This window comes from Limanda limanda, chromosome 3, assembly GCF_963576545.1.
Source record: "Limanda limanda chromosome 3, fLimLim1.1, whole genome shotgun sequence".
In the NCBI taxonomy this organism is placed as follows: Eukaryota; Metazoa; Chordata; class Actinopteri; order Pleuronectiformes; family Pleuronectidae; genus Limanda; species Limanda limanda.
Window position 1 is genome coordinate 6,628,905 of NC_083638.1, and position 15,729 is coordinate 6,644,633.

The following is a 15,729-nucleotide window of genomic DNA, read 5'->3' on the forward strand; positions in this document are numbered from 1 at the left end:
GGAGACGACCCATTGTGAGTCTTTGGCTCTTTGCCTCTGGAGTGTTGAAGGCAGGAAGAGTGCTGAAATATTAAACCTTGAACAGTTGGCCAGCCAACTTGAGCCTCTATATTTCAAAATGTGGAGGAGTAAATTAACCGTGCTACAATGAGTGACAAACAATAGTCTAAGTTGGGTAGTAGTAGTAGTAGTAGTAGTTATAGGAGTAGGGGTATCTCTTATTTGTCAATTGATTTATACTTATCACAGGATACAGTGTCAGACCTCACCAGTGCAAAGGGATTTTTCTAGAAAGATCACACATTTAGAAAGCAGTGTCCAAAATCAGAAGAAAACTCAGATGAGTAAACAACAAATGAACAATCATGAAACAAGTTACCAGTGCCATTGCTACCTTTTTAAAAAGAAGTTCTAGAATGCATGCCGTTTTTACCATGGAGGATTTTCAGATGACGGTTCGAAGTTTGACAATTCCAGTGTCTCAGCTTTTTGCAAACAATGCTGATATGCGCATATGTAGCTGTCGAGTGTGTGTATGTGTGTGTGTGTGTGTGTGTGTGTGCGTGTTTAAAATGTGTCAGTATGTGTGTGTCTGTGTGTGTTTGTGGGCGCACATTGTCTTTTGTGAGAGTGCGCAAAAGTGTGTGCTCTTAGAAAGATCCTTCAGGCAACAGGAGCTCCTCAGTTTGGGAGACACGTCGTCCGCTCAGTTGTCTTTATGTGGCTTTGTCTTTCTGCTGCCGCCGCCTCCCTCCGCCTCCTCGCTGGCGTCTGAGAGCTTCGTGTTGATTTTCCCAGTCTCTGCTTGGCTCCTTTGCTGTGGGGGTTCAGAAGATACAGATTTATAATGAGGAAGAGTGACACCGTGATGTTCCACTGTAGACATGTGCTGGTCTGTAGTCTGAGCAGGAAATACCTGCGGGATACAGATGAAGTAGAAAACCTATATTTTTTTAATTTAAAGTTAAAACTGATGTAACGCTTCTGCTGCTATTACAACACGACGACTGGAGATGTTTCACACAAGTTATCAAGTTTGAGAAGCAACTTAGAGGCTCATTTAAACTCAATGTTAGTTACGTTAATAGAAACGGACAGAGCCTTTTCTCGGTACTCTGCGTTCAGTTTCCTCCGTACTTGTCTTCTGAAAGAGACGAAAAGGAGCAGTACCACTGTAAATCCTGTGGGGGCAGTGTAGCCCATAGTTCAGGGGAGACAACCGTAAGACACAAAGAAGATGTTTCAATATTGACAAAACACTTAGAGGAGATTATCGCCACATTTGTTTTTAGTGGATGTGATGTATGCCGGCAGCGATGAGTATTTTGATTATGGACATTTATCTTTTCGTATGTAAGAAAACCATAAATAAGTCTTAAAACCCTTTTGCAGCTTGAAAATGCACCTTTACAAATTCACAATGTGCCTTCTGGGTGGGGGAGGGGTAAACACAGTGAGGATGTGATGGGGGGGCGTTCAGTACGAATCATAATTTCCAGAATATCTTTGATTTTTCTTTGGGGTAAAAACCCCCAAAACAAAAAATGGTTGTAATGAGCAACACAAACATGACTGTGATAAAATGCGGATACATGTAATTTAACTGTAATTTGAAAGTGTGTTTAAATTAGTGGTATAAATTAAAGTTGAATGGTAAACACATCCGTTGTGTTCTAACATTCGAGGTTATGGAGACTGTGAAGAGAGCGGCTCAGGAATCCAGCTGCTTTTCATTTCAGCTCCGGAGAAAATGAGAACAGCCTTTGAAAATAAATGTAATTAAGTACCTGGTGAGATGGAAAAGCAGCAATTCAGAGCGTTTTGAAGAGCAACACTGACAGCAGCCTGTTAACAGTTCACTGGCACATGGCAACACAATGAGTGTGTGTGTGTGTGTGTGTGTTTGCGGGGGATGTGCGATACGTTCCCGTTCTCCTGCTGTTGTTCACAAATTCCCGCTAACATTTGAAAAAGAATATTATCAGGCACCACTGTTTTTCATTAATGGAACCCAATCTTCTTTTGCATTTTGAATAGTTTCAGCCATTTGAGCAGTGGCATGTTTAAGTAGTGTTCACTGGCACGAGGAACCAATTCCCAGGTCATTCAGCCCCAATGTTCCTTTTTAATAAAATACCAACTGTACCATATGAGATTCAGAGTCTTGGTGAATTCTCCTCCATCTGCACACAAACTTCATCTCTCTCTTTCTGACCTTGGTTTGCAGTTCACTTTGTGGGTTTGGGATTTTCCCTTTTCCGGTGTTTGTATCTTGTTTATCACCAGAAAAAGCTCACTTAAGAACATCCAGAAGTTTGTGAGCAGGAGAGGATGTTCTTTTACAAACTTTGCTAGTGTCTGCAGTCAAGTTGATGTCAAACAAAAACATTATATCTCAGCGAACAACAACTAAAGGCGCATTCATGCTCAATGTTAGATACGTCTACACGGGAGCAGAAGGAACCTTCTTGCAATGCTCTTTTATTTCGTCTGTATTTTTGCGAGTGTTTCGAAAGCTCACAGACATGCAAAGAAAAAACAAAGCAATACCAGTGGAAACCAAAGGGGGGCAGTGCAGTTAATAGTTAGAGCAAAATGACCATAAAATATAAGGACGTGGAAATGTTGTCCGACCTCATAGTTTCAGCTGCTGTTGTGTGGGTAAGGACTTTGTCTTTGTATGTATTGAGAGCCTTTATATATTTTCACTATCACGCCATATACGTACAACTCTGACTTTATTTAGAATCATGTTTGTCACAGGCATAGTTTGGGTAGAATGGACATTGTTTGCTCTGTGGATGAGAATTGTTAGAAAGTAAGAATCCTTCCTCCACTGTTTTATTTCGGGTGCACGTCAACTACCTAATTAACCGACTGTCACACGGAGCAGATTCTGTTCCTCGTGGAATATGTTGGCTACAAAAACAAATGGAGCCTATATGAAACATTTTCTTTTTTTAACCACAAAAACTGCATATCTGACTCACATTGGCCCCTTTGTGATTCTTGCACATCATCCGGTGTGCACTTCCACTTTCACACTTTTAATGAATTCAGGAATGTCAGAGAGGAACAATAGCGATGCCACCGAGCTTCACAGACGTGCTCGGTTGTTTGAGAATGTCAGAGTTTGCTGAATCACGTTATATTTTTAACCTGAGAAGAAACAGTGGAAAGCAAACTTTCCCTCTCAGAGATTCTTAATGATGAACTCGAACATTAGAGTGTAACGTGAGACAGGTTGGTGTTGCATACTGTGGTTTTTAAAGCTTACACAAACTGGACCAGCGTTATTATCTCCATGTTGTTGACGTAACAGTGAATGTGGCTGAAAACCCCGGTGGGTGTGAGGCCGGTCTGTCAGGTTGTCAATGTTCAGGCCACATCGATACCAGCCTCTCCTGATGAGTCTGCCGGACGAGACCGAGTCGATACGAGACTGCTGCTTATTCTACAATATGTCTCAGAGAGAAAAGTGCAGATGTTGTTGTGTTTTCCTTTAAAATCTTTCTGCGTGTCGAACAAAGAACACCGAGCACAGGAACCCTAGCCCTCTGTCCTGGGGAAGCCACTCAGGTTCCCGATCTCACGATACAGTAGAATGAAGGTGGAGCAGTGACAGGAATAACGGCCACTTTAATGCAGATTGATCCACAGAGACTGGAATGCAAATCGTTTCTAATCAAAGTGTTTACTACACCATGAATGGCAAGTGCTGCGTACCGGCAGGCAACCGGGGGGGAGAGATGATTGCAGATCCATTGGGGCAACAAAATGTGAAAACCCGTGAGAATGATAAAGATAGACATGGTTTTATTTAGAGGTGAGAACACTTTTTCTCGACTGACACTCGAGAAGTCACCTTTTCGTCAACTTTGTGATATTTCCAATTAGAAAACTGTCAAACATACATTATTCACTCTCAGATTTGTGTATATCACTGAACTCTGTGCTTGTCTTTCATCCTGTGATGATACATAATGGCTCCAATCCTCTGGGGACAATTTTTGCGACTTCAGTAAAATGTTATGTTGAGTGATTTCACTACATTAATCCTGAAAGAGAATACCATTATTTAGTTCTGCTTGGAGTCAGTGACACAATCCAACTGTTGTTTTACATAAAGCGTCCTTGTCACACTCTCTCTCTCTCTCTCTCTCTCTCTCTCTGAATCTTATTCTGGCACAGAACACACCAGCGACGTGGAATCCACCCGTTTGTCGAGATCTCGTTTGGAACGTTCGCGAATTCTTGTGCAAATAGTCTCCGTGTCTAAAAATGGATCCCTGCCACTTGGAATGCAAGGCATCCGCTCAGTTAGACAGTATCGCGCCGAAATGAGATGCATTGTTTTGCTGTAGCATCTGCCGCTGCCAAACAGGTGTGACTCAATTCAATAATATGATGAGGGAGGCGGTTGTGCGTGGGCTCTGGCGTGGGCAGTGAATATATGATCGTAGAAGAGCGGGTGACTTCTTTAAGGAATGTGATGCAGACGTTGTGTGTCCTTTCACGTCGTATTTTGTCGGTGAAGACTTTAATCATTTTGTTACCCGCCGCACCAGCGCAGCCTGGAGGACACACACTTTCTAACAGCCTGACACACACACACACAGTAAAAACAGTGTGAGTGAGTTTAGGCTAAATTCTGCCTGCCTGCTGAAGATGGTAAAAACTTTAAGGATGTTTGAACGGGTCACTGCCTCTGGTGTGATTTCTACCTCTGCTGTCAATGGTCAGTCAGACTGTGACAGATCGTTACTTTGAGTGACAGCTGGGGAAGGAGTGATGCACACACCCACAGCTCGACAGGGACGAAATGGCAAAAAACACAGAGTGAGAGATCTTATCGTGTCGTTATGAAACTGTGGCGGGACAAATAAGAATATGACGGAACGCGACAGTGTAGATAATTCATGAGAAACACTGCAGTGATGTGATGTCACAATGGAATCAGAAAATGACATCATGCATTGCTTAAAAAAATGCATATTTCAAGGTATCGCTGAATCCTATAGGACAATAAACACTGAATAATGTCACCATGACATCATGGTGAAGTCATAAAATGATGTCTTATAGTCGGTGATGCAACATTTGCAACCAGTAAGATTAGAGACATGATCTACAGCTTATTCATATGAAACAATCCTTTGTTATCAAAAGATGTAAATTATGTCATGATGACGCCGATATAAATTATCATTAATACATTTTAAAAAGCGAGCATTGCCTGATCGGGGTTTATCCAGCGCTCAACAAGGTTTGCATTGTCCCTGCAATCCTGTTTATATTATTATTAGTTCATGTAAATCTGTGTTGTCTCTCCTACGTGTTTTAAACGTGTTGATTATTAAATTGCTGTGTGAAGCAGTCACTTATTCTCAGAGCTGCAGCAGACTGAAAATGACAAATTGCTATAATCCACCACAAAAGAGCAATTTAGAAGATGAAGCTGATTATATTCAATATTTTTATATTTGACCACAAAAGGCTAAAACCAAGAATTGCTTAATCCCACAGACGTATTTCCCAAAAGCCTCATCTCTTGTGCACTGGAGCAGCATTGTTGTCCAAATACTATTAAAAACAAATCAGTGAGCAGCACAGAGATGCACTGGAAGTTTCTTCATCAGCACAAACGTGCGGCTGTGGAGTTTATTCTGAGTCGTGGACACACGTCATTAACAGTTCTGTAAATAATGCACCAAATTAATCTGCGGCAGGAAAACAGTCCCAGACAAACGCATTGTTTACTCCTGTTGGTGAAATGTTAATTTAAACCAGTGTCCAGTGGAGTTAGAAAAACTCAGATGTTTTTCAAAAGGAAAAAGAAAAATCATTTGTGACCTGAAGATATGAATTTGTTTGAAGAAGGTGCGGAAATTATGAGACGGTTGTTTAGTTATGTTAAGAAAAACCTTTTTTTTAATATCTAACCCTAATTAATTAACTGATCATTTCTCTGCCGAAGAAAAACAAGATTTCACCAGATTGACATGTGAGTATTTTACATTTGCTGTTGTATAAACTGAAATCCGAGTGAGGCTCACCTGCTCGGCCTCTGGTTGCTTTTTACTGTCCGGGGCCGATTCCTCCGTCTGGTTCTGGAAGCAGTCGCCTCCGGTCTGTGGAAGCAGAGGGAGAATATCTCAGAGAGCAGTGAAGGTGAAACATGACGGGAAACTGGGTTTATTCAGAGGAAACCCGAGATGAACAGACGCAGACGATGAATAGACTCAAATCAGTGACATTAACATGCCCTTTCGATTTTCACATGAAAGTTACGGAGCGTTTCATCGAGGACTTCTGCATCTGTGGAATCATCGAATTAACTTTCTCATTGGAATTGAGATTTGATGACAGTAATCAACCAGAAAATTGCAGATCAAATGACTGATAATCACTCAAATAATTTACTCAACAGAAATACCACAAACATTTGTTGGTTCGCTGCTTTTCTAGTTTGTTTGATTCTCTGCACCGTGTTAAATTGAATGTCGCTCGGTTTTTGGATCCTGGTTCGATAAAAAAACAATTTCCAGATGTTTCCTTGGGCCCTAAAAAGATGAGACGGACATTTTTCAACATTTCATGACCTTTTATGGACAAAATGATAAATCCTGAACCAATCAATACTTAAAATAATCATAAGTCGCAGCCTTACAGGATGTTGTTCTTTCACAGAACTGCACAAGCGATGTGAGTCATTTCTCTGAGTGATAAACCCAAAGCCCTTTTTTATCAGTCGTAATGATTTTTTCTATTTTTTTTTAAACACAAACCACTGTCACATTAATGTCCACTAATTAATCCTCTCCAGCTTTATCAGGTCCGTTGTGGATTAAGTGTTTGGTAGCACCTGCTCTACACCGAGTGTTTGGACACGTCTCACCACAAGTGGGAGGAGTGATGAGTGAAGGACGAGTCTGTGAAATACACAACAGGTCAAAAGATTCTCTGCCGCCTCCAGTTTTCCTGCTTGTATTGAAATGTAAGGAGTTCAAGTTCAGTGAAAGATCCACCAAAATCAAGCTATGTCTTCAGTGTGAAATGGAGAATCTGACTCTAGTCGATGGTGTTTATGAGTTTCAGTTCTAATCAGCAGTTATGGAAACATGAACACGTCGATATTCCGCCTTCAGCCTGACAAGTTGACGAGCATCAAAAACCATCCGTCTCCGTTCAAGCAGAATCAAGTTTGAAGAGACTGAAGTAAAATATATGAAAACATCTCCCCGGCCTTCAAGCTGCCGTCTACCATCTACTGACCTCAATCACCGGCGTGTTTGTGACCTTGAAAGTAATGAAACAGAAGAATAAAAAATCATAATGGCTTCAGGAAAAAAGTCCTTTGCTAGTTTTAGATTTACCCACATTTTTAAAAACATGCATTTTTGTGCTAATAATTGTTATAAATGTGATATATTTCTTAGTGGATTTCAGGGTTTGGGAATTGGGTTAATTTAGAGCTTTCCTGCAGCACTGCAATTAAATTAAAGCCTTGAAAGTTGATGCAAACAATTCCTACAACGCAGCTTTTGTTGATGAATTAATCCTCTGCACAAAGGTGGTGTTGGAACAACTGTTACTCCCCCCCTCGTGCATCATAAAGGAAAACAGCACGCTGCAGGGAGAACACGGACTGGTTGGTCCAAGGTTCTTCCTCCAGCAACGTACTGAACCGAAACGTGAAGAGAAAAGAAGAAGATGGAGGCTTCACATGAAGAACAGAACAACACAAGGAATACAATTCATTGTGTTTCACTCTTGCTACTTTAACGTTGGATAAAAAGGTTTTAGTTCCAGGTGCATGGTTCTAAATGCTTGTAAAAGCCAGATACAATTGCATGTTGACAAATTACTATGATAATGGCAGATATTAAACTTTTATCATGTTATCTTTATTATGTTTTTGTATTGCACCCCAGTTAATTAATGGAACTTTGACTTTTAGTCCCAGTTTTTGTTGATCCAAGGTGAAAACGCCAACAATGCATCAGTCTACAGGTTATTTTAGGACCAACACACGCAGCGGTGCTCCGATGGATGAAGGTGTGTTTGCTTTTCAAACACAGTGAGTCCTCTGAATGGAAAACGACAGCTGTCTGAAACTCGCAGAAGGCGACCGGGTTTCACTCGGTACAAAAGGACCCCGAGACATTGAATTATGTAAATTTGAGTTGGAAAGATTGAGGTGTTTTAAAACCTTTGACCGGCGGCGTATACATTTCAACCTGTTAAGTATGAGCTTTGTCTATGAAAAGCAAATCATGTATTAGATTGCCCGTGAACCTTTCACATTTCATTTTCAAACCACACACCACAGGCCGGGGGACCGCACACACACACACACACACACGCACACACACACACACACACACACACACACACACACACACAAACACACTGTCGCTCCTCATTTCCTGGCGGCGCCCGCAGGGAGGAGAGGACGAAATGCGGCGGCGCTCACGAGCAAACACAACATCTTAGTCTCTGTTTCAAATCTGTCTCCTCTTATCTGCATCACAAGGTTTCTCACACTTGCTGAAGGAATTTTAAAACCCTGCCAAAATTATATGTTCAATGTTTGGACACGGCTGAACATTGTTTTTGGCACAGTTTTATTAAGGACCGATCGCTGTGACAAAGTTTCCACAGATGGTAATTTCCTTCTTTGGCCGGCGAGCCTGAGGTCTGTCAACTTATCCCGTAATACTTCTTGATAATCGCTTGTCAAAAATCCTTATGGACCACGTTTGCTTCCCTGCTTCTGTCAAAGCCTCTTTACCTTCTGGATAAGTGACTGGTCACGGCTGCCTGGGTCCTGGAGGAGAAGAGGCTGCGGACCTGAGTCCTGAGTATCTCTGTTTCCACAGGAGAGGTCTGGGACTGTTTCCTCTTTTCTCCCTTAATCACTGTTTTCAACGTGTCAGTGGGAGACTCGACTCCTTCACATGTTCCAAAAGCTCCTCAGTGTAAAACTGTGTTTGCTCTGGTCGAGTGAAGATGTGATTCAAAGGCTCCTTGAGGACAGTTGGAATGTGCAAAGTTTGTCTTTTACTGAGATTTAACACAGAATTTATTTCAAACGTTCACTTGGACCAAAGGATGAACTGAAAAGCTTTTGGTGGTCAAATGTCAAAGGTCAGGGTCACTCACACCACCGTGTTTTTGGCTTAAGAAATTCAACGCAAACCAGACGAGCATTAATCAAAACACAACAGTCCTCTTAAATTCATTCAAGTTAAAATCTAGACCCATTAATTATTCCCTGGGAGAACTAAAGTTAAAAACATTCCTGGATCCGCACAAAGATAATAATGAGTTCTTCCCTGACACGTACTACAAATTCTTTCAACCAAGTGTCGGGGTAATCTGTCCAGTAGATTTTTTTTGAAATGCTGATAAATAACAGACAAACATAATCTAACTGGCAGAGGTAATAATCTATTAAGACATTTAAGATAAAAGGTCAAAGGTCAACCTCACATTAGCAACATTTTGTTCTGCAAATAGTCTTTGTTTGAATTCCTCACATTACAAGACTGGACTGAAAAGAAGAAAATGGCAAAATGTATCATTTCAGTGTCTTTACAGTTTCACAATCGTCAAGTTGAAGTTGACATAACTTTTTTTTATCCGGCCAGCATTTCAAAAAACAAAGACATTTCATTTGCTCGGTTAGAAAAGAGAAGATTCTTCTCAAAATAGTTAGAATTTTTTTTTCTGTTGATGAAATCCTGTCATTGTCTGAAATGGCATAAATAACTTGTGTCACACTTATCAAGGACGAGTTCTTTATCTTTACGTCTATTGTCTCAAAATTCAAACCCACACAATGTATTATAAAAGAAGCAGCAAATTCTCTGATTGAAAGAAGTTATAGAAATGAGGAATGTTTTCAGTGCGACAGTAAAAATCCTCTGGTAACTTGCAATAACAACTATTTTATGTTCAAAACGATAAAAGACATCAACTTTAAGAATCATCCGCCTGGAACCTGTTACAGTTGTTGCATTAACTCTTCCAGCTAATGAATCTCTTGGAGACACTTGTAGTGCTCGACTCCTGCTGAGGGACTTGAGCATGAATTCAGTGAACAGATGAACGTCATGGATCCAGGCCCCGAGGTCACACAGGCCATTACAATTTAATTAGTGGGAACACTCACCTTTTCCATCTGGCACGCTTTCACTCCGACACCCTCTCTCCTCGTTACTGCCACGTTCACGGGTGATTTACTGTCGCTGACGATTCTCTGGAGTCTGGAGATGTCCTGTAAAGAAAAAACAAGAAACATTTGAACTTGGGGTTGAAACTATAACGTGTAAATGTCTCGTTGATGCAGCCGAGGAAAGTCAATTAAATCAATTCTGATTCAAATGTTAATAACTGCTTGTTTTATGATGGTGTATCTCAACCAATTCAGCTCATTTATTTGCAGTAAAAAAATTAGTGGTGGAATCACAAGCTCCCAACAGGCCGGATGGGAAAAAGTGGAGCGATTGCAAACTAAAAAGAGAAATATTGAGATATTAGAGCTTGGAGGTGAACGTACTAAAAATAATTAACCATCACACATGATGCAAAAAGATCAAAACCTTTCCTTAATATCAACATATCTGCTTAAATTGTGTTTTTGTTAGAACTTAAAGAGTTAAAAGTCAGACTCCATATCCACAGCAACTGCTTCGAAACTCTGGTTTACAAAGTAGGCTTAAAAAAAGTATCCTCGTCTGATACTAAATACTGAGAATATGAGTTTTGTAGGGAGCAAATTGCGACCGCATCCCAATTCCCCAAAGATATATACTTTTCTTATCTATGCAGAGAGAGTGTATATGTGTCTGCCAGGAGCTTTTCAATCATCTGCCAGGTCCCGTCTGTCAACGTCACATGTTAACAGAACAGAGCCTGTGTCTCGATAGCAGTTAGCGCTTAGCGTGCAGGATTAACGGTTGAAAGACTGGCAGCACGTTGACAGAGAAGCAGCAAAATGCAGTCAAAGCGAGACGTGCATTAGCGGCAAGTTTGCAGGTTTCAGATATAGGAAGGGGTGGAGTCTGACTGAATCAGGCTCCACCCCCTGAACCTCCAGATATGGTTACTTCTGGTTTCAAAGAACCAAGATGGCGCCTTGACACAAAGCCAAACTTGACGTTTTTAAATGGTGGATTACAAAGTAATGAGCCACGTCACAGTGGATTGATAATTGGGGTTAATTACAGTGAATGAACTCATTCTAAGTTAATCTAGAAGCTGAGAGACCAATTTGTGCATGACGTGCGTCCCGAGTCAAATGGTTTATGATTTATGAAACAAGGATATCGGCTGAAAGCTCAGTTTACACAAAGGAAATCTATGTCTTATTAGACAGATATTATAAACAATAGAAGCTTGATCCCCATCACCATTGTGTTTTGTTGTTTTGCTCAGATTCTGTTCTGAAACCAAACTGAGCTGTAGAGTTGTTTGTGCACCGACCAGCAGGTCCCAGAGGTCCCACCTTCAAACCAGCCTGTGACTGATGTCTGAATAAAGATGCACAGATCAGCTCGGAGTGAGAAGTGAGTCCAGAAAGCAGCTTTGGGATTTTTCTCCCGCGCTGCATGTGATGAGAAACGATGTTTGAGTAAAGTGACCTGCCGCAAACAGCAGTGAAAAACAATGTGGGGATGGTGGGGGGGTAAACAAGACGGACGCTCGGAGATGAACCTGTTCTCTCTGGAGCTGGAAGAGCCGTCTCTACCACAACCACCTGAAATGATGTCCACATGAAAAACAGGACTCTCGCTGGGTTGATGCACTTAAAACCAGTGGTGTGAGAAATGCTCCCTGCTAGAGGCCAAGAAAGTGGTAAATAAGAACCGTCGGCTGTTTGCATGCCAGGCTTCAGTCAACTTCCTCCCGTCAACACGGACGACCTGGTGTGAATACTGATGAGTGGCGGTACCACTGAGTTGAACCCAAACGGAAACTCACCATTTTGCAGAGATGAATTTCCTGTCGCTTTATGTACACAAGGAAACAATCATAAGAGTAAATACTCATGTTTCTCATCATCTTCATCGATTCTTTAATGCTTTAAAGTCAAATTCATAGCCTGCGTCATAATTCTGAACTGGGTTTCGGTACATCCATCTCGGTGCTGGCAGCAAATAAAGATATTATCTTTTTAGAAAATGTTTATTTAAAACCGTGACCTCTTCAGAAACGACCGGTCATACCTGTATATAACTTTAAACGTCCAATATCTGTGCTGTCGTACATATATCAAAGACCTTTACTTTGGAAAACGTTCCAAAACATGATTTAAAACGCTGTTTGTTTCCGGACGAGCGGCTCGAACACAGAGGAAAACATTTGTTTTGTAATAAGTCCTCATTAGTGTGACCAGGGCATTTGTTATGAAATGTAATTATAAGTTAATGAGGTGTTTGAAGGTCTTCAGTAGGAACCAATGAGCGACAGACGGAGGAGGGGACGTCAGACAGTGACGGACACGCTGTTGATTTGAGTCTAAGAGACACAATGACAAAAATATGGACGCGCATCAGACTGAAGTTTAAAACACGAGGCGAGTTGTTGGTCTTCATTTGCAACTGCTTTGCATTAGCAAACACTAATAAGGAAACACAACATCTGCTGCCCAAGTTTCTGCGTGTCTATAATTTTTAATTGCAAATTAACATATATTATTTGCCTGCGGACTTACTGACAGTCCTTTGAATCAGTTTTCTCTGAACTATACCGACTCTGCAGCACAATGTCCTCGGCTGATTCTTCCACTTCACTGGAGAATGTTGACATTTTTTCAAACAAGCTCAAGTTGACGTGCAAACTGTTCACTGCTCCGGTGACAAGTCGTCACACAGTCAGCGACTCGTACTTGGAACAATCTGTGCAGTTTAACCTCGCCGCTGATCTGCAGCTCCGCGGCTCACGTAGGCGGGAAGAGAGAAATACAACAATAGAAAAGGTCAACCTGTCAATTGACACATGTTGTGAAATATCTTGACATTTGCAAGCCGTGCAGGAAATCTACATGTTTGACATTTCCTACATATACTCAGTTTTTATCCTACATGCACATTAACTTATTATGAGCACCTAGTGTATGAAAGTGTTCAGATTCTTTATTCGAGTAAAATTACCTAGAGAACAAAGTAGAAATCCTCAACTACAAGTCCTGCATTTAAAATCATACAAGAATATTATCACTATAATTTACTTTGGATAGTGACACTTTACTTTATTCGTTGTGCAGTAATTTGCAATTTAATAATTACCCGTGAAAAGGCATATTTTTTGGGGGTTACATTTCATCCCCCAGGGAATAATGCCTTCATCTTGAAGGGGACATTTTTTTATCAGGCACGTTTTATCAGGGGATGAAATCTATGAGTGTGATCAGTGGATCCAAATAAAGATCCAGGTCAAGCTAATTTAAATGGGCTTTCATAGGGGAGTGTCCTTTTTGTAGCTGCTGTATGTTAACACACTGGAAATCTGAAACTTTCACCAACGTTTAGAAGAGTCTGGAATCAGGAGTTTACATGTATCTACAATAGTTTCAGAATTTTAAAGGGACTATTGGGCCTTGGTGGATGTATTCGTCAAGTTCAGGTTCCGTCTAGTTGCACATGAAACAAAACGTAAGATAGATACCTAAAAAATGTATTTAAAAAATATTTGATTAGATCAAATTAGTTGCACGTGACGTATGGAGCAACATGTGGATTTTGTCTTGTCTTCACCAAATAGAAGAACGATTAACACGTGTGTTTTTCCAGGAGATGTTTCCTGAAAGATGAACGTGTCTGCAGCCGTCTGGCTCCTGCACCAGGCCGGGATATGGTGCCTTCCCAATCTGGGTCAGAAGTGTTCTCCTCTGAGCATAAACCAAGATGGTTGAAACGCAAGCAACCCGTCACTGTCGGAGCCCATTCTTCCTCCGTCAGCTCAGGCAACATCTTCCAGGGCAGGATGAGTTGAAGCGGCTCTGCTCGTGGATGTGGCCGCTTGTGGGCGAACGCTTCATGCATTATTTCCCAACGTTTGACAGCATCCGTCAGAATCAGCAGAATTTTACAGTGGAGCGATGGAAGAGGGGAAGTGTTTAACATGATAAACCTGGATAAAGTGCTTCAACCGAGAACAGTTACTATCAGGGAATGTTCTGTTTGATTGTTCACTGCATTTAGACAGTTCACTGCATTTGGACAGTGGGATAGAGATGGAACCATGATGGGTTTCTCTTCTTAAAATAAGCATTTTCTGCCTTATCGTCTTACCTGTAACTGGCAGACGATGAAAGTTTAATATCTAGGAGCTTTATCCGGAACCATTACTTAAGTGGTCTTCTTGGTAAAGGTATTGAAGCGAATGTTCCTCTACCGTCCAACGTCAGCTGATAAATATCGTTGCTTTTTTTGGCTCAGTCATCCACCTCCTATCTCCTCCCTGCGTGGCAGAGATGAATTTCCGGTCGCTTTATGTACACAAGGAAACAATCATAAAAGTAAATATTAAGTGCTGAGAGCAGGGCAATGAAATGCCCGATTTCTCCGCCGACACAGGGCTCCGGGCATCTCAGACATCATCTCCCATTACTTTGATGAAAATTGCATGCTATCGGACCACGAGAATTGGCTCCCTACGCGAGACAGTTAAATATGAAGCAACTTCCTCTCCAATCTTGCTGATCTCTGCATCCTTGCGCTAATGAATCTTTCACCAGCGAGAAAAACAGTGTGTGTGTGTGTGAGCGGGGGGGCTGCGAGTGTCTGGCCACCACCAGTGCTTAAGGTCCATTACGTTTACTCCCACCTAGAGCTTGGATCTCCGAGCGGTGTCAGCGAGTGCTTGAGCAAACCTCCCTCCACTTTCCCACTTTGGATTTAAGAAGAAAAACAAAGCCGACTTCAATCTTAGTGTCCTCATGAAACTCAAAGTGGATAAATGTTTGTCTCGTATGTGGAGCATTTTATTCCCGCCGTCTACTCCGGGGGTAGCGCAGCTGTTGCGCCCTGCTACGTGCGAAAATAATTGCCTTTTGATCACCAACAGCAATTAGCGGGAGATTAGCCGTGCGTTTGTAGAAATATTAGCATGTCTTAACTACATGCGTTCGCTCACACTAATATGTCAAAAACCGCAGAACAGAAAGCGAGATAAAGGATTGTAATAACATGGCTGAGCTCTTTTGTGGCGTTAATGACTTTAATGAGAAACAGCACGGGGTCATCAAAGAGCCCAGTTCTTGACATTTGCCTCCCTGTCAGTGGATTGTTTCCCCACAACTCGGCTGTTTGCCTCTTTCACACACAGTAAGTACGATTGTGTGCTTTTTTTTCCACAACTTAATTTGAGATAAATGTGGCAGTGATTTACAGGAGATGTGACCCACCTCCACAGGCACAGGCCCAGTGGACAGATGGAGCGGCCCAGTAATCGTTCCAGTGCCGGTGAGCTCAGATTCATCACACGAGCCTTGTCAAACTGTAACCTGCCTACAGGAGATAAGCTACTGCTCACAAGTGGAGTGCTGCTGTTTGTATGCTAATGCAGCGGGAAGAAATAACTTCATTAGCATAAAGCATTTAAGAAAAATATCAACCTGCACCTATCTTGACTTTGTGTGATTATTTATTTATTTATTGTGTGATGCTTGTGTGATGCTTATTTTACACACACGCTTACATTTTTCCCTGTTTGCCTTGT

At 41.5% G+C, this 15,729-nt stretch overlaps 1 protein-coding gene across 1 annotated transcript in view; it reads right to left on the reverse strand.

The window, feature by feature from the left end:
* Positions 1–706: 706 nt before the first annotated feature.
* luzp2 (leucine zipper protein 2) overlaps positions 707–15,729 on the reverse strand; it is an 82,604-nt gene continuing 67,581 nt past the window's right edge. Inside the window, exons 10-12 of the mRNA XM_061068595.1 lie at positions 10,178–10,282; positions 6,057–6,131; positions 707–817 (exon numbers count right to left, since the gene is read on the reverse strand). Coding sequence (XP_060924578.1) covers positions 707–817; positions 6,057–6,131; positions 10,178–10,282 — 291 coding nt within the window. The remainder of the gene's footprint in view (positions 818–6,056; positions 6,132–10,177; positions 10,283–15,729) is intronic.